The sequence below is a fragment of the Gallinula chloropus genome, assembly GCF_964237585.1.
Source record: "Gallinula chloropus genome assembly, chromosome: 2".
In the NCBI taxonomy this organism is placed as follows: Eukaryota; Metazoa; Chordata; class Aves; order Gruiformes; family Rallidae; genus Gallinula; species Gallinula chloropus.
In genome coordinates this window covers 152,633,492-152,652,999 of record NC_140086.1, presented here as the reverse complement: position 1 = coordinate 152,652,999, position 19,508 = coordinate 152,633,492, and the positions used below count along the sequence as shown (strand labels likewise).

At 42.6% G+C, this 19,508-nt stretch overlaps 1 protein-coding gene across 1 annotated transcript in view; it reads right to left on the bottom strand.

The window, feature by feature from the left end:
• Positions 1 to 7,644: 7,644 nt before the first annotated feature.
• The window catches only part of DIP2C (disco interacting protein 2 homolog C), a gene marked incomplete at both ends in the record, with an annotated part of 317,089 nt that continues 305,225 nt past the window's right edge, over positions 7,645 to 19,508 (bottom strand). Inside the window, 5 exons of the mRNA XM_084280380.1 lie at positions 7,645 to 7,897; positions 12,566 to 12,689; positions 14,516 to 14,690; positions 15,768 to 15,842; positions 16,898 to 16,955. Coding sequence (XP_084136506.1) covers positions 7,645 to 7,897; positions 12,566 to 12,689; positions 14,516 to 14,690; positions 15,768 to 15,842; positions 16,898 to 16,955 — 685 coding nt within the window. The remainder of the gene's footprint in view (positions 7,898 to 12,565; positions 12,690 to 14,515; positions 14,691 to 15,767; positions 15,843 to 16,897; positions 16,956 to 19,508) is intronic.

Sequence of the window (19,508 nt, the reverse complement as noted above, 5' to 3'; positions counted from 1 at the left end):
CTTTTACATGGACCAACTCTGCAGTCTCTATCAACGTGACTTCACTAGGGCTGACAGCACAAAAGCAGTGCAGAACTGGATCCACAGAACTAGCCATAGGGTTTTGGTGGGTTTTATTCTGCTTTGACTTCTTTTTATCCTCTATTTTTTTCATTTCTCTTGGTAATCTTTTAATGCACAGTTCAGTTGGATTGATCCTGTGTTCAGAGGAGGATTGCTACTGTGCAAAGGCACTCCAAAGGGCAAGGGAAGTTCTCTAAAGGCTTTTGTTGGAGCAAATGCTGCCCTGAAGGCAGTTTCAGGCAAACTTCTTAACCATTTACTCAAAGTCAGTGCACAGTCACATCCCTTATACCTCCAATGTCGTGTGTGACTCGGTGCTGTGAAGCCTCACTCGTTCCCCATGGGATTGTGGGGCTCCTCCAAGCTGGCCTTTCCCCCACAAACTGGGGTGAGGAGCATTGGCTCCACATCAGCCGAGCGGGACTGCTCGTGCCGAAGTTCAGCGGAGCCCTCTGAAGTGCTGGTGTGCTTCCCAAAGGGACCCATACGAGCGTGGTGAGGAAGCCGTGTGACTCCTGCCACTCTTCAAGGACCTCAATGAGAGCCCTCTCCTTTTGTGACAGGTCTCTCTCCTGCAGATGCTCTGGCTTTATTGTGCTGGAGAAATAAATGGTGCTGTTAGTCCCAAGTAAACTGCAGTGAGGTGCACGTGCCTGCTTGCATGCACAGCAAAACCACGGTCGTGCTGGTTTTGCAGGGAGGGTGAAGCCCTGTTGTGTGACCCACTGGAAATGGGAGCATTTTCATGCAAGTTTTAATGCAAGAAAATCTGGGTTTAGTTAGAAAATTTTCAAAATTGAGAGATCTCTAACAGTGTCCTGGTTGTGGCCAGGCCAGAGTTACTGTCCCCAAGCAGCCAGCCCAGGTGAGTCAGCCCAGGCTGTTTACAGCACCTGACATCACTCCCCATAAAAGGGGCTGGTTGGGGAGGGGTGCTCTGGGTGCCTTCAGGGCAGGCTGAATGTGGCTGGGCATTGGGTTGGTTCCTCACATTGGTGCAGCACTCTGTGTTATGTCTATAGGTAAGGTACTGTGTGTTATCACTGGGTGTAAGTGAAATTTGCTGTGGATTGTTGTTGTTTCCCTTTCATGGTGCTTTTGTCAGCAAACTGCCCTTATCCCAACCAATGGAGGCTCTGTCTGTCTCTCCTCTGGGAGTGGGGTGTGGTGCTCAGCCACTGCTTGGGGCTGAAACACCATAGTTGGTCATTTTATTATGGATAAGACAGCAGTTAAAGGCCTCCTGTTCTGTTAAAAGGCTTTAACAGTCCTGTGTTTTTAAAAGGCTTTGCACTGAGATGAAAACCTATTTCCATCATGTGAATGTAAGGGTCATTATAGTTGAGACCACACTTAATTTGCTTTTTTCTTTCTCTTTGCAAGCCAAAGAGCTGTAAGAAGAAGGGAAGAACTTAAATATTCCCCTATGGCTCTATACTGTGGACTGGCTGTTGGGTTGTGGGTTTCCATGACTGTGGATGCCCAATACCTGCCCCTGCAGCTGTCAGCTGTCTTTGGCATGAGCATCTCCATCACTGCTCCCATGCAGACAGTGAACCTGGGCTGAGCCACTATGGCTGCACATGGCCCTGAGGATGAACATCCTCACCTCAGCAGGCAGCTTTGTGTGGTGGGGTGAGAAGTATGTATGTGGAAAAAGGCTTCCCGTGGAAGTCAGGGAAGTATCTGAACCCCAATGTTTGAGAAGCACCCTGCAAATGTTAATGAACATGTGTGTCTGCAGGGGAAAGGCTGATTCCTGTCTCTCCTCTGCCACTGATACCCTTTGGGCAGGTGCTGGCTCAAATTCTTATCTCTATTTGCCATGCTGCATTCCTCTCCTGACCTTGCCTTATGGAAACATTATTTTCTCCTTACATGCAACTGCTTTTCTTACCTGAGTCTTCTCTCAGCACTTTCCTGCTTTGGTCCTGCCTTCTCCCTGGAACAGACCTGCAGGTTTTGGGGTGTTTCTTCAGTCTCCTGAACCCATTGGGCTTGGATAACCTCTATCCTTGTCCTGCCCTGACTGTTCTCCCTTCTCTATACGTGTCCTCTCCTCCCAAAGGCCCTTGGCCAAGCTCAGCAGGTGGCAGGTAGTTTGGGCTGAATGTGGGGCTGGGAGCAGCAGGGCCACATATCCCAGTGCCCGGAGCTCACTGATTTTTACGCTTACAGAGGTGAGAGAACTCCCATGTAGACTCCTAAAACTGGATGCCTGACAGCATTGGGTTAGCTGACCTCAGGTGCTTGGCCCTTACCTCCACACACACGGCCTTCCCTCCCTTCTGTGCCAGACACTCTTCCTAAGCCTGCCCTTCATTGGTGGCTTCCTCCACTGGTGTCCTCTTCAGCGAAGGCCCAGCACAGCCCTGCTCTCAGGGCCTCTCCCTGCCACCTCTGGCCCATTCCCACACGCTCCCACTGAGACTTGGAAACCCTTCCCTGCTGAGCTGCTTCCACCAGCTTTGTCCCCTCCTTCAGACCATCCTTGTGTGAGGCCCATCAACACTGAGTTGCCAAAGCATGATGTGACATCCTGGTCAGCCTTGTGCCTCCAGGCTCAGCACACCGACTGGTCATAGCTGTGTAGTATTTTGCAACCAGTTTTAAAAAGTATTGCTAGATGTGTAGTGGGATCCCCGGGGCAAAGACTTTGGGTATTTTCCCTGTGTGGATCATACAGAATACAGCAGTGCCTTGGCTTTGAAGAAACCTTGCCCATGCAAACCAGAAAGAAGTGAAGTGCAGGAGCTCCCTGCTACTGGTTTTGACTGGCATGAGGCAGCATGACCCTCTTAGGGAACTCATGGTTGATCTTAAATGTCATGGAGTTTCCAACATCAGTTGGAAGGTAGTGGGGGGAGATGTTGTTTCAAAGATGTTGGTTGACCTGAGTGAGGTACAGCACAAATGAAGCAAGCCTTGAGAGCATTTTAGACTAGCTATAAGGGGTTACTCCTCAAAAGAGAAGATAAAAACCCTGCAAAGGGCAGCTTATTTAAGTCACAGTGGTAGGCTGCCAAAGGAAGCATTGCAGATACCAAAAAAATAACTCAGGTTGAACTTTGAACTGATTACTATTGGCATAATGTAGAAACCAGTTACATTCCCTGCTCTCCACCTCTCTCCCCTCCCCCCAAAAAATTTCAGCAAATTTTAAGCAAAAAGTTCTTCTATTAAAACAAACAAAAACCAAAAAATTCAAAGTCAGGGGTCTCACCCTGGGGACAGTGGGGTCCATCCTCCACTGGGATGGGATCTTTCTGGGCTTTGCCTCTTCCCATGCTGCTTGGGCAGTAGTGGCCCACGCCAGCCCCCTCCCACCCACCTGCCTGCCCTGCACAGAGGCCACAGCAGGGATTTGTGTCCCCATGGTCACAGAGAAAGGGTCTGTGACCACCTCAAGCTGAATGCAAAACGCCATGTTGGAGGCAGGCAGAAGTTCCCCCAACACATCTCTCCTGCTGTTTTGGTCGCAAGGTGACTGGTGACAACTTGTTGCCCATCCCTGTGTGTGTCTCCCCCTCCCTGTCTTAGATGACAATATGTTTTTGTGTTGAGAAACACACAAAAAAAGCTGCAAGGTCTTTTATTAAGTTCTTACCTTGTTAGTGTCAGTGTCATAATGAACAAATTATACTGTTCTTACTGTGTGCGAAATTACTCTTCTAACCCTACAAGTTTTTGAGGTTCTCCACCAGCTTTTCAGCCCTAACTTTTTATAAAATGATTTGTAAAACTCAATCAGGAACCACTTTTTCTGTTCTGCCTCCTACTTCTGTTGCCCCTAACTTGCCTTCTCCCTCCCACAACTTTTGGGTTGCACTGGGAAGTTGTGGGTTCTCTAACTTGCACCTGCCTCTTGCAATGAGCGATTTCAACTTCGAGGCACTGGAGATGGGATTTTATACCTTGAGTTTCCCAGATGGATACCAAAGAAATGAGGACTCAGAATTTCACCCATTGAAATTACATCTGAAAAATGGGAGCTAGGGCCAAACCACCTCTCTGATGACGCTGCTATTCAGCAGCTAGCAGCCAGCTCTGAAATCAGGGTATTTTTTCAAAAGGCCCATGGAAACAGGCAGCCCACAATTGCTGGTGGGGTTACCTGGTCAACCAAGGCTTCTGAATTGATGCTGAGGGTCCAGCCCCACGTGTGTGACCAAGCAGCCACTCATGCATTTCCACTGGCAGAAAGCTCCAGCAGAGATGCAACACCGGGATCGGTAACTTCAGTGACTGGTTAGAAATATGCTGGTAGCAAGACCTTGCAACGAAAGTGATAAGTGACAAATCTGAGGTGTTTTACAGTACTAATGCTTGTTATTGCTTCTCACAAAATGTTACCAAGCTTACAATAATCTTTACACTTTCAGCAAAAATGTGAACAGTATATTTGAATATATTAAAAAGAATTAAAAAAACATTTCACAAAAAACATTTGTTGCCATATGAAAGTCTTTCAGCAATAAATGCCCACACCAGTATTTAAACATTGTTAAAAGTATAATGATTTGTACTAATAAATTATGCAACAAGAGAGGTAAACAAAATAAAATTACAGTATAGCTCTCCATGATCCTCCACTGAGCGTCCACAGCTCTCGGAAGCTCCATTTTTAGATGACTAATTAAGAAACTGATATTTTCAGAGCAACAAAAATAAAAGCTTTTATTTGTTCATTTGAATATAAAACAGGCGTTATCACAGATGTACAAAGCGTACTGGTGGTTTAACATACAAGAAGGTTGCTGTCCTTTGCACATAAAAATTTTTGTTTGAAACTGTGATTGGCTGAGTTACATGAATTTCTCTAACCAGTCACCACACTCTATGAAATAACGCTGCTAACATTCAACTGATAAAAGGGACAGTCTTCCCTTGGGTAAAGTGTCAAGCAGGATTAAATATATATAATAAACAAGCACCATGAGGAATCTGCTCCTGTTTGATTAGTTTTGTGTTTAAATGTTCATTGTGTACCCTCTTTTTGTGCATGTGCATCAAGTTGATTACATGGTTTTGTCTGACTCCAAAAGCACAAGGTCACAAGACAAACATTTTATACATTCTCATGAATGGTTTATCTACAGTACAGTTTCTAATACAGAACAATCCTTCTTTATTGCTCAGTCTGATGGTGCTTAAATGTTTCCTTCCTTTTGCTTGCACAACAAAACCAGAAACTCAGTTTATCATTTCTCTTAACTCAGGATTTAACAACCACGGATGACAGGTTGCAGAAGAGAGCTGTTATTAACTGCGCTTCACAACTGCATTGCAGTTCTTTTATTCTCTACAAATGCAAAGTTGACTTCGTGAAGGTTAAAGTGATGCTTTGAACGACAGCGAGATCTGTTTGGCAGTACTGAGATCAGCGATAGCAGGACTTCACAAGTTAGTTCACACACTGCAATTATGTTTGTAATCAATCAACATCTTGCCTGAAACCTTACAACAACTTGCCAGTAAGAACAGATTTATTTATTTTTTTTTTATTATTCTTTTCAGGGAGCAGAAAATGAATTTGACAAAACAGAGGATTGGGCTTCAGAGCATGGGCAGGGCTATTCACAGGACAGTGAGGGTGGACAGGATGGCCTGAAAGAAAAGGCGCCTGACACGGCAAGACGCTCGGTACTGTACATGCAGACTAAAACGTCCCTGTCTTTTAAAAAGATTTCAAACACCCAGCGTGGAGACTCCCTTATACGTGATATAAACACGGTTGCATGTGCCCTGCAACAATCTGAGTCATGCTGCATACCCGGTCGTGAGAGCCAGCACGTGTACGCCACCGGGGACAAGGAGAAAAGCATTCTTGGACTGCAGCTGGTAAATCCCACTCTCGATCACAAACAGGTCAGTTTGGTTACAACCACATGGAGGAAGGGGAAGGTCTTAAAAAAAGGGGCTGCAGGGAAGACGACAGAACTGGGGAATCAAACCTCTCTCTTTTATCCAAAGGTAGTAAAATGAAGGCAGCTGTGATGCGTGTTTTTCCTACTCTTCTCCCGCGAGGGCCTCAGCTGGGAGACCGCGGGACTCCTCCGCTCTGTGAACAGGCAGATCGGTTCCTCTGATGTTTGAACGTGTTTAGGGACTAGTTAGCAGATGCACGATTCGTGCCAAACCAGCTGTAGTGACTGTACGCTCCTCTCTGGTAAGGAATAAATTAAAGACCATCGAAACAATCGTTTCCTGTAAATGTAAACTGGATGCATTGGCCACCGAGCTATGTGTCCTAGCTAAGAGGCAAATCGATAACTGTGCAAATAACCCCAAAACTCTTCCTTATAGCAATAAAAACACCAACTAAAACAACGAAAAAAAATTGTGCAACAAAGTTCTGCAGCTAGACAACAGTGCTATTCCTCAACCTGCCTTTTCTAAGTCTAACAAGTGTATGCACATGCCAGCACGAATATTTATTGTTGCCTCCATGGCAAAGAAAAGAAAATTATTGTAGTGCATTTTTAGTCTTAAATTCATTCACTGCCTTAAAGGCAGCAATAATTCCACTTGCTGGTATCTAGAGGATTCTTTTCGACAGGGATACTTAGCAATCCAGGATTGCTTTTTTTTTTATTATTTTTTTTTCCCAAAAAATTTGTGAGTAACATTTGATTATCTACAGTGGGAGACACCATGCAAGTGACAAGTACTGCATTTTAAACTTTAAAATCTTTTTGTCATTAGTGAATTTATATTTCATATATATATATTTGATGTGATACTATCCACTCAAGATAATACAACACTTTGTTTTTATATTAGCAAACATTTCAAGAGTTTAATATTCTTGAATGTTTCTTCTCTTTTATACTTCTAAAGAGATCAAAATAAATTAAAGTTTTTGTACATAATTACAGAAGAAGTAGTTAACTTATTTTATCTTTTTAGTTTAGTACAAAGATATTTGCAAGTTCTTTGCCGAAATACACCTTATTTATAAATTTCTTCCATTCTACTGCTAACAGCAAAGGCTCTTTGGCCTTTGGGCTTTCAGCATCTCTGACAGAAAGCTCCGAGATTTCTAATTGAAAGGTGCTACTTTGGGTATTCTCCTCGTACCACTACGTAGTTTCCTAAGATGTGGGATCTAAAATGGCTTAAGTTAGTAACAGATCTGTATTCATCAGCTTTTTATGACGTATTAAAACAAATGAAGAAAATGATTATTCATATTAGTATGCAAATTCATTTAAAAGAATCCATTTGGAGGGCAGAATGAAAAAAAAAAACACCTCTACTTCAGCTTATTTAATGTAAAATACAAAGCCACATTGACTCAAAAAGCAGTATTGTCCAATAAGCAAAAAAAAAAAGTTGTTTAAAATGGGCTTTTCCAACACACTGAAGGGCCTTACCCCATAGTCCTTCTTCTCTGAAATTTAGTGGTAAAAGAAAACATTTCACATTTTATTTCCTGCCAATCGTGACTGCTTTGAAAAGTCGTAATAGAAACAGTTCCATTCTGATGAGTGTCAGCATCTTATCTGCACACTTTTTTAGTGGACACCAAAAAATTTTATACATCTATAGTAAAGTCCATGGAAGCTTTAAGGTACAAGACTACATGTTGTAGGCCACATAGATGGGATCTAGCTGGTCTGCCAAAAATCCATCTCGTAGGTGCATACGTTGTTTCTCTCCACGGGAGTTGATAGGAATTACACCAATGTCCACAACCACCACCACCCCTACAATCAGATAGTGTTCCTCCAGGACCACGTTAGTGACCAAAGGAACCAGGTCCAAAGCTTCTTGCTCCGATCCATCCAGTTCAACTACAACGACCAATAAATTTGTCCAGGTAAACACCGCACTGGAACGAGAGAAAACCTGTTATTAGTGGTGGGCTTTTTAACCCATTTCATATCTTACCCTTTTCATCCCCCCTTGGTTACCATTTGTTTCACCTCCTAGGGTTCCTTCTGTATGCTTAAAAAGCGTAAGTAGCAAGAGGGATGTCTGTAGGCAGGGCAGGAGAACAGCCCCACTGAGCTCTCACTTGAATACTGCTGCAGCACCAAGTATTGGGCTGCACTTTACAGAAACTCGAGTCCAATCCTTGCCTGCTGAGCCAGGTGTCAGTAAGACAATATGCAGCTCCCTCTGAAGCCAGAGAGCATCACAGCACGGCTGTGCTCATGAAGCCATGCATGAGCAATGTGTGGGTGGAGGTGTGTTCTCTGGGGTTTTCTGAAGAGCAGCCCAGAAGAGCAAAGGAGGTTACAAGAGGTGGCACCGTAAGGAACAGCAGGAACATGGTCCGAGCTGAAAGATGTTTGGGATAAACTCTGCCCGGTGAAGGGTGCTTCCTCCCCTGCACAGGGCAAGGCTAACATGGCTATGTGCCTTCTGGATTGGGCTGGTTGCTGTCCATGCAGTCAGAGCTCAGCTCAGAAGAGCTGTGATTCCTCTGGACCAATTGGTTTATACAGAAATAAGCAGTGTCTCCATTTATTGCAGCTGTGTTTAAGTTCTGTGGGGTTTAAGGGGACAGGAGTTTTTACATCACTTACTTATTAATGTGAGATGGTCAAGGGGACACCATTATCAACAGTATCTCCTTTTTACTGAAAGAACTTTATAAGACCCCAAAATGTTGGTTAAGCCTTTGAGCTGAAGCAGGTAAATTTTGGTTTCTGTTACTGGGCATCTTTTCTGGCTAAGGGTAACACATTTATCCTTCCAAATATGGAGGGCAGGAAGGTATGAAAGTCTGGTGTATGCATCCCTTCTTCCAAATGCCTGTGGCTCAAGTATCTCCAAAGCCTCTGAAGTCTCACAGGACAGCAGGACTGAGGCCCCACAAAGAGCCATCTCATCCTTCCTTGGAGGTGTTTAAGATGCAGATGATGGCTATTTCTCCCTCTAACTTATTCCATAGCATAAATAATACTGTTCTACACACATAACCCCTACATCAAGTCCTGTCCTTTACCTTTCTCTGTCTTATAAAGACAGGGGATAATTTTCCAGAACTTCATCAAGCATAATTATCTGAAAGTTAGAATACATTACATATATAAGCAACTTCAACAAGAGCTGCTTACCCTAAGGTCAATGCTTGATTAAGCCAGAAGTACAGTGGTTTAGTATACTAAGACAATGCTGGAAAATCCCTGAGCTTTGGAACTGTATCTTACTTTGCCTGCAAGTTAAGTTGTGAAAACATTTCTATGTTGATGCTTAACTGAATGGCTGTAAAAAAAAAAAGGGCTCACTATTAAAAAGATAAATTGTTTTCAGATCCTGCCAAAGTACTATTTGATTGAGATCTTATGTGCTTATTGATCTGGACCACAAATGGGCAGCCAAAGGAGGCTGTGGAGGTTCCTTTTAACTTAGTACTGCCACAGAATGAATTTTAATTTGCAGTTATGTTTTCACAGACATTCCAGTAAGTTTTGATTGATGCTGAGTATTAACCAAGTGAAGTATGAGTTTGCACAGGTGACCCGCTCCAGAGAGGTCCCAGAATTTTTATGGATTGCTGTACAAACACCTATATTAGTATTATATATATTTTAATAAAAAAAGCCTGGGGAGGTTTTTTTAAATATAAGGTAGCACTTGAAACCACTGCCTCAAACCCTAGAGCCACTCACCTTCCTAAGAGGGTTTCAATTTAATTTTAAATTCTTCTCATATGTTTTGAGTCTAACTCTTTGATGACCACTGTAAGTAAAAGGAAAGACTGTCCTTTATGCTCTCACCAGTTGAGATGAAGATATACTGGCCAGCATGTGTCACCTATGGATACATTAACTGAAGAATAAAAAACCAAACCAAACCAAACGCTAGGGAGCCAGGAAGGCTGCACTTTCCCAGGAATTATGGAGTCATACCCAATAGGTACAACACAGCCAGTGCATGGAGGTGGGAAAGGCACCTCCTGCTCCTTCCATCTCACCAAATGCTTGAGGAAAATCAAGGAAATTGTTGAGACATCTCCAGAGAAAGAGGCCCGTAATGGTTTTCTTCTCCAAATATCTTGTGTAGCTTTACCCATTTGTCATTATGCAGAGAGAAAGCCAGCTCTCAGCAAACTCCAGGAAGCTATGCTCTGTTCCTCTTGCAAGGGTTTGAGGTTTAAATGAGTCAACAATGTGCTTTAATTAAAACACATACACATACATTATTTCTCGGTATATTGTGCAGTATTAAAAACACGTTGCAAGATGCCTGGTGTATACATCACAATAAAAACAGAACATGTCACTCTTCTGCTTGTTACGTATTGAGACATGGGAGGTCCAAAGTCAGAGGTGGTTTGTTTTGTGCTAAAGTTTCTTAGGGGACAAGAATAATTTTAAATGACCTTTAAGATCTGATCCTGAATGACAGAAGTTGCACAGCAGGCTGGCATGCTGGTCAACAAGTCACTGCTTTCCTCAGTAGTGTTAGATGTTACAGAATGAGCACGTCTCCCTTGGCAGCTGGGGCTATTTTTACCATCTATCGACTGGACATATCCAGTACCTTTTGTTTGCAATAGGTGTTGATGCAGTTAAATCCTTAATGGGTCACTGTAGCCCAATGGTGGCCTTCAACAAGAACAGAGGCTCATGCTGCCAGCCAAAGGCAGGCATATACAAAGTGTATATAAAAAGGTTTAGCTGGCTATTATTTTGTCAAGGGATGTTTCAAGAAGACAATGAGTGGATCTCTAAGAGAAGCTGGAAGAGAAATTAAGTGAGAAAAGTTGAGGACAGTCATGACTAGGACTATGAATGAGAAGTCCATGACAGTGGCTTGACTTGAGAAAGCTGTTAAGCAGAGCACTGGTGAGGAAGGGGTTGGGAACTGTGAGGAAACCAGATGCTGTCACTGAACTACTGTGTGTGTCCTTTTTTTGCAGGGAAACAGCTAACTCCTCATCAGTAATCTCTTTTCTTCCAGGAAAAAGAACAAAATAACATCCATGAAGACTTCCAGTTTTGGCCTTTGGGCAAAGGGTAGCAATAATGCAGCATGTGGCTGAAATTTTGTCCCTGTGCCTTGTGCATTATCACCCAACTACTGGGAAGAGTTAAGGCACCAACAATTATTTACATGTACTTCTACATTCTGGCAGAAATTCAGCAGCCATTTTCTTGCTTACCCCAACCCTTTTTTAGTTGCTGCTATCCCTCACAGGATTTCCATGACAATGGAAGGAAAAGGATCATCAAAGTGCTCAGTGGTCTTGAAAAAAGGGACATAATTGAAGCATTTTTGGCTACTGAAACCCATGATGGTAATTTCTGTAGTGTAACATGGTTACTTCATTCATTGCCCATGAGCTCACACTTTGACAACATCAAAACCTCTGACAAACAGGTACCACTTAACACACTAATTTATGAATCTGTGGCCATCTTGTAATAGAGCTGTCCCTAAACAGCTTGATCTGAAAACTTTCCATCCACTGCTGCTACTGATCTGACATGTTTTCAAGGAGCATTTCACAGCAAGTGCTGGTCTATCTGAGGACACAGAATCTGCCACCCTGTGCAGTGGCTTGCTTGCACAAGATCACACCAGCCCTCATGAGGCTCTAGGGAGGAGAAAGAAAGGCAAAACCTGAGTTACAGTCAGTCAAGCAATTAACTGCCTTCATTTGAACAAGTAATTTAACAAAAAAGCAAGGTGTTTTGACTGAAGAAACCAGTGCAGTTGCTGTGCTTCATTATTAAATTTACTGCTCCAGGCCACACCTCAGGAACCAGGATTGAACAGAAAAATGGAGAGTCACGTCTTCTACTCACTAAATTGCTCCGGCTGTTGCAACAGGTTCGTTTTGGTTGAAAGGAGAAGAGCTGAGCTGAGGTTGTATCAAAACAAAACAACTACCTGACTCAGTCTTCTGGTGCCAGAATAATGAAAAGCAATTTGTTCTCACGTCGGCCTCGAGAAATGATTACCTGCTGTGTGCATCTGATGATGTGATACATTGATTAAGGCAACATCATTATTAACTCATTGATTCACCGCTTCAGTTTCCATTGTGACCTTGATTTGATCACTGCTTGATTTATTAATAGCCAATTCAAAAGTAACAGTGTGTTCACTGATAAAGTTTATTAGTGTGTTCATTTATTTGAAATGCTTGCTTGCTTACTCCTTTCTAATAGAGACACCCCTGAAGCTTGAAGGCAAACCAGTTTGCTTTTCCTGGTTAGAATATAAATCTCAAACTAAAAGAGCTACTGACCTACCTGAGAGCTGCCTGGCTCTCTCAAATTAAAAGTGGAATCCCGTCCTTGTACTTAAAGCCGCATACAGAGACAAAAGAAACATATCTTAAGATCTTAGCAGAAAACAGTCCTTGCTGCCTAAATCTGTTTGTGAGAAGATTCATCCTAAGAACATACTTACAGCTGGGTTATAAATCCTGCGACCATCCTGACAGGCCATTTCCTGGGTCAATTGCAATATCCCAAGAAAAAACCCCAGACAGATATTTCAGCTGTACAGAAGGTCCCTGGTGTTATATAATCCTTACCATTCTGTGATGCTCTTGTGTGCTCTAATTACAGAGGTTTCAATATCGATTGGATGGTATCTCATCCCTCGTAACTCCATGGCTTCATCCAATGCACCCACGACATAAAGTGCATCATGGCGTTCTGGTTGTACGGAAACAAAGACAATTAACCATTCTGTTCTCCAGTACATGAAGTGACAAAACTGTTCACACTAATAACTGAGTAAAGTATAACATCTGTAAGCCATCTTTGAATTTCTGGATGCTAAAGCCATTTCTGAACTAATGAGAATTTTCCAGTGCAACACAAAGAAGAAAGCAGAGGGCAGAAAGGCAGAAATGCTATTCCCATTTCAAGGAGAGAAAGGTAAGAGTCTTTATCCAAAGACAGTGGCATGAATTACTATTTTTTTCTTCCAGGTGGCTGCAGAATAGACTCATTAAGGTGCCCTAAACAGACAGCAGGGTCCTTGTTTCTTTCTCTTTATTTTGAAAGAGAAAAGATGGATTTGACCCTAACAGTATGAATAATGTTCTTCCAGTGGCTCTGAGATGGTCAGTACTGATGCTTAACGTGTATTACAAAGGTGTTTATCAATAAACTCCAAGTACGTGCTATGTGACAGATAGCAAATTGCTCATTCAGACAAATGGTAAGCTCTGGAGCTTAATGCTCTTACAGTACAAATTTTTACCAACTCAAGAAATAAATGAGGCTGAAATGACACTTTTTAAAAGGGAGTAGGCTGATAATAAATGACTTCATGTTGTCCATGAAGAAATAACATTTGCTAATAGACTTAAAAGCAGATAATTGGCTCTTTTTAGATTAATTTAGGTAGTTGCATGGTAGTAATGTAATGGCAATATAACCTCTACCAGTAATAAAGGGCAGAGATCTTTCTGCACTGGGAACTAATAGTAGTAGAACAGAGACATAGTAAGTCTTTGCACCCAGGAGACTTAAGCCATTTGGATGCTTAAACTGTAGTATCCTCAGAGAATCCTGAATTTTACCATGGCTGGGCTACCATTATGAAATGAAAAAAGCCCGTGCAACTGGAAGTAAATCTCTTTGGGAAGGTGCAAGGACATAAGGACACGGGCAGCAGACACAAACCACAGTGATTCCTAAAATGCTTTGGGATTTCAGGAAGTCACTCTTTGGCTGAGTAACTGCTACTCTTGCTGCACTGACACAGGGTCCTGGGATCACTGCTTGAGGTGCCCACAGTGCTGCTACAAACACACTTGGCCAGCAGCTTCGAGTGCCTCCACAGCCGGCTGCTGCTCGTGGCACTGTGCTCGGCAAACCGGGCAGTACCGTTCTCCTAAGCAGCAGCTGTGTGTGCCTGGCAGTGCTGGCTGGTGTCCATGTGTGCATGAGATGAGGGACGCCATGGAAACAAGTAAGGAGATCCTGTACCTCCCCAAGAGAAACTCAAGCCCCTGCAGCTTCTCCTGCTGGCTGCTGCCCATGTTACATCACAGCTACTGTCCCCGTGGGTTAAAGACAGGGAGGTTTGAGGACAGGACAGCTTCTGGTGATGTGTTTGTCACAGAGGAATTATCAGAGGTGGTCGTCACAGGCGGGACAGGGCTGAGCCTCACTAAGAGGCCTTTCCTATCTGCATGGGCATGTTTTGGCAGACAAGCCTGTGAGAGCAAGTGGTGGCATTTGAAGCGGCATTTCATGGGTTTTAAGCTGAAGCACTTGGCACATTAACACCACCAAAATGTCACTGGTGGAGGGGACTTACAGCACCTGAGGTACAGCAAACGAAAAGCACCTGGCTCAGTAGGACAATCCTGGCTGTGTTGTATTTTCAAATTATTTTAACTAAGGGTTTTTTGCAGTTCTGTGGTTCACAGACCGACCACATCAGGCAGCACATGGCAAGAGACACGGTGGCAGCCTCCAAACAATCCCAGTTTATCTGCAGATGTTGATGACAAGAAACCCCTTACCTCCGTTTGCATCTGTGAGTTCTGTCCTTCTCAGGAACCCCAGATAGCCAGTTCGAGCCCAGATAGTCTGAGTGTCTCCAAAGCTGAGTCTTGAATTAAAATGATCTGACTGCAAAGATTCATCTCCATAGATGGTAAAATACCCACTGGCATTGTGAGTGCTGTGAACCCATATCTAAGTTAAAAGCAATTATACTGGTATTAATTAAAGTAGCTTTCCAGAATGAAGCATTATTGAAAATTCTCAATGGAAATATTTTTAGTCATAGCTAGATGATGCTGTAATGCCTTTTAACACTGTTTCTGAGCCTGTCACTGACCCAGTTTTAGACCCAGAGACCCCAGTCTAGCCTCACTGATATGGGAGTGTGGACCTGGGCTGTATCTGAGAGGGACGCTGCCTTGCAGCCATCTGGCCTCAGGACCCCCACAGCCCTACACAGCCTCCCTGAATGGCTCAGCCAGCTCAGGGTCTGCCTGGATGGGGCAATTTTCAGCAGTGCCTACAGACCACAGAGCTCTTTCCATAGTGACCTGGCCCCATCCAGTGTGTTTATTTCAACAGAGCATCCACCATGAGCAGCACCAGATTATTTTTAAGAGTGAGGCCAGGCACCTTCACCTATGGAGACAGATTCATTTCATCTAACTCAAGGCATCATGGAAATTTTTACAGTTTCATAGTGATGAAATTTAACAGATCAATGTCACAAGTTAGACTGTAGTTTTAATTATGACTAAGCAAATACTTAATTTTGTTAATGAGACCTTTACTTGCTCATTGAAAAGAACGTTTTTTTCTTTCTCTAGAACATAAAATAAATAAGTAAAAACATATAGCCTTGCTCAAGTCAGCTAATGAGAGTGCTTCAGTGCATTGAAGCACAACAATTATAAAGAGAATAGCACGAGAAAACCATCTGGCTGAAATTAGGCTAATCAATACACTTACTTTTTCATGTAAGTCTCCATCAGAATTAGTGAAGCATTGTTAGAAAAAAGCAGATTTTTCCCAATTTTTTTAACAAACTTGTGGTATTATTAGTAATTATGAAGTATGCTACTAGGAATTTTAATAACGATACAAATATCATGTTAGACACTTTATATACTATTAAGTTCTGTAGAATTCACAATTTTCTTAACTAGGCACTTGATAAGATGTATCATAGGGAACCACTGGCACACAAGATGATAGCTTTATCTCTGCAATTTAGTTCAGAGCATACAAAGGTAAGGTTTCATGACTCACCTCACCAAGATGAGAATCTCCTAAAGGTCCCTTTGTTTCTGGATTAGCAATAATGATACGTACTCCTGGGAGGATCTATTGAAAGAAAACATGACTTAAGAAAGCAGATACTGGCTTATGCAATCATATGCTGACTCTTTGTCCCCAGAAAACCTTCATTAGAAACTAGAAGAAATCCCTAAAAAGTTAAAGTAGACTTATAACACAAAAAATTAACATGGTCCACAGATGTAGTAAATTCTGAGATATCTGGAAAATGGTACAAAACCTCTTCTCTTTGTGAAAGCTATTCCACCATTAAAACCTCCTCAGAAATCAAACGTTCACCTACAATACAGAAGTCCTACCAAATGGCTCAGGGCTCTCTGAGAGTGTATGCTAGAAAAGAAAACACCCTGTGCTAACCAGCAGAAACTTCAGCCTGAAACAAAAAGAAAACCCAGAACAAGCTCCTGACGATAACCTCATGTAATGGATGTTCAACGACTACGGTGGTGGGTAGATGTTAAACCCTAAAACAGAAACGGGTGACCAGGAGTGTTTGCAAAGCTTTGGTCAGAAAGCTTTAGCATCCACAGCATCAGCATGGAGGGCAGTCAGGGAGCAAGGAGGGCCTCTGTGGCACACCGTTGGCACCTCTCCTTTCTCCCAAAGGCAGCAGGTCTCGGTCACTGGTTCATGGCACCCCCAGCTCTGTTTGCTGGTCCTGTGTCCTCACCTTACCCCCACAGCGATGGCATTCACCAGCGACAGCCCTTCTGCATGTGATCAGTAGCCCATGAGTACAGCATTGGCAATTGTCAAGTGGTTCTCATTGGAGGTGGGTCTACATAGACAAAACTGCCTTCACTAGAAAACCATATGTTGGCTGTTTAAAGGCTGTACATTTGTTGGCTGTTTCAAGGGCGAGACACAGAGGATGAAATACCTTCTTTTTGCACAAAAGAGGGAGGTGCAGCTTCTGAGACAGCAGTTATGCATCAGTTACTGCCACTCTGCTGTGACCTCAACAGTAAAGAAAGGTCTTCAGTCTCCCTCAACACTACTTTCATGTTAAAGTGAACAGAAACAGAAACCTACTGAAATTATTTACCATAAAAAGCACGTTTAAATCTTCTTTTAGTACTTACTTTGCCTGACTCCATGAGGGGCAGGCTATGCGGAGATCCTCTTTCAACTAAACGAACTCTGTAAAATACATGTAAAAATAATATGCATAATACATGGTTGTGTTTATTTGCATTTTGTTAACATTTATTTCTTAAAAGAATGGTTAATGGTCCCAGAGATTAATGTTATTTTTGGAAAAGATGAAGCTTATATCCTGTAGAACATAATCAGGCCCACTATTTAATCTTAGTCAAGACTTACGGCTAGCAAGATAATGAAAAAAAGATGTGTGTGAACGTTTCTTAAATATTAAATTCTTCAAATGTAGTTGGTGCCTTTTATTTGTTTTTGATGGGCTTTTATAAATGGAATTCCATGCACAAATTTATTCACAACAAGAGGGATCTAAAATATTGATTTCCCACAAGAACGTCAGAAACGCCAGGGCACAGACACAAAGGCATGTGAGCTGAGTGAGCAACCACATTCCCCGAGTAGCTAACAGTTAAAATCAAAGTCATATCAAAACAGCTTATAACCTGGCCTCAGCTTGAAATCTGCATTTGCAATCTTTGAATTATTTTCAATGGACAGTAGCTGATAAACATTTTAATAACAACAAAAAAATATAATTTAATGGAAAACATTAACTGCTGAGCTAAGATCCTTCCTCTGAGTGTGGCATTCTGGTTCTTCCTTTCTCAGGTAACTTATTTTCCCACTGAAGGAACAGAAACTCTGGCTCTCCTTCAGTGGTATGATGGTCTGGAAGCAAATTCCTTATTTAACCTTAGCAAAGTACTCAGTAGGTTAGAATAAAAGAGACTTTAAAGTCCTAAACTAGCTGATGATCTCCACCAGTAGATGGTGCAGAAAATTTGACAATATCTAGGCACTGCTGTATCCTAAGTGAGATTCATTAAAAATATCTAACAGCCCATGGAAACCTTAAACGTCTCACTCCTGAACAATTTTATAATCCACTTAACCAATTTAATCTGAGTTTCTGTCAAAAGAGCTGTTCTAACCCTGTTCCACCACTCAGCTCTGATTAGAAAGAAAAAAACCCAAAACAATGAGGTGCCCAAAACCAAACCCTACAAAAGGTAAAGAAGAAACATCATAAGAGAGGAAGGCATGGGCAAGAGTACATGGGTGGAGAACTGTTAAACTGATCCTAAAACTGCAGTCTGTTAGAGACAGTCACAATAGATCTTTTTTGGACTGTTTTGAGGTCTTTTTATAGACCTGAGTACTGCAGCGCTCAGTTTGGGAAAGGAGCGATGAGGCGCAGAGAGACCTCAGCTAGAGGTCCCTCTGGAGAAGAACAAAGCTTTGGCAAGTTCAGCCCCTAAACATAAAGGAGATGGAAAAAGATTGGTTTGGTTTGGGGTTTTTTTTAATATTTCTTTGCTCCAAAAGTCTTCTGTAAAAGCTGTAACTGTCGAGGTCAAGGCAAGAATAGTGAATAGTGTTTTATCTGCAGTTCTGGGAAGTCTCTCAACCTTGATGGATGGGGCAGGGCTAAGCCCTGAGGCATGGTACACCCGGGCAAGCAGTTCCTGGCACTAACAGCAAGATACAACCCAAATACCCAGCAATTTCAGACTGATTTTCCAAGTCATTTTGAGCCTTGGAAAGGGCATTGCCTGGAGCAGGCAGAGCTCCGAAGCTGCAACCTGCCCTACTCTCTTTCAAGGTGCTTAACAGGAGCCACTTTCCAATGGTCCTTCAACTGCCTCAAAACTCACAGGCAGAGCCTGTCACTGCAGTCACCACTTTTGTGAGTTACCTTTTTGCATTGTCCTTTTTTATGCTGCACTGCTCTCAAAGTATTACAGGCGTACACAGGCACCTGTGTTTACTACATCACCTTCCTCTGAGCCTCCCACCAGCTGAAGAGCTGTAGGGCCACCACTGGCTTCACAGCAAGAGCAGTGAAGCTACAATGTCCATCTGTTCAACCAGGGACACAGACACGGGCCAGAACTGAGGAGCTCTGCTACGAGGTGTTCATGCAAGGCTAGAACAATGCTAATCTACAAAGGGTATGACTACATAAACCACACCTGAGCTGTTCTTCTAATGGCAAGTTAAACCATAGGTATTTAGGAGCATGCAGCAAGGGGTTTAGAAATAACGCTGCGCATATGGAAGCAAAATAAAATATTGCAAACCCCAGCTGCTAATAATGCCTGCATTTCTGGCTTGTAATAGAGGTATTTTTGTTCTGTAGAATCCATGCTAGTGTAAAAACCAGAAAATGCCCTTTTCTTAATTCTTCCAAACAAATGACAACTTCAATCCTCAGGTGAGTATTTGCAGATGGGTACCTGTTCTTAGAAGAACTAGTCACTGTCTCAACCACTTGGTATCTCCTTTAACAGGCAGAGTTAGCTAATTTCTTCTTTACCAACATCTGTCAAATAGATTTAGTCTTAAAAAAAAGGCAATTGAAAAGACCTCAGCCATATGTAAGTGGTAAGAACGATGGTGTAATGAAGGTCAGGAAATACTTTATTTTAATATAAGATTTGTTTAAAAAGAATTTGATTTGGGTAACAGTAGCAGTAAACCTCTGGGGCAGGAAAAGAGTATGTCAGAGCTGTTCAGCTGCCTGCAGATCCTGTT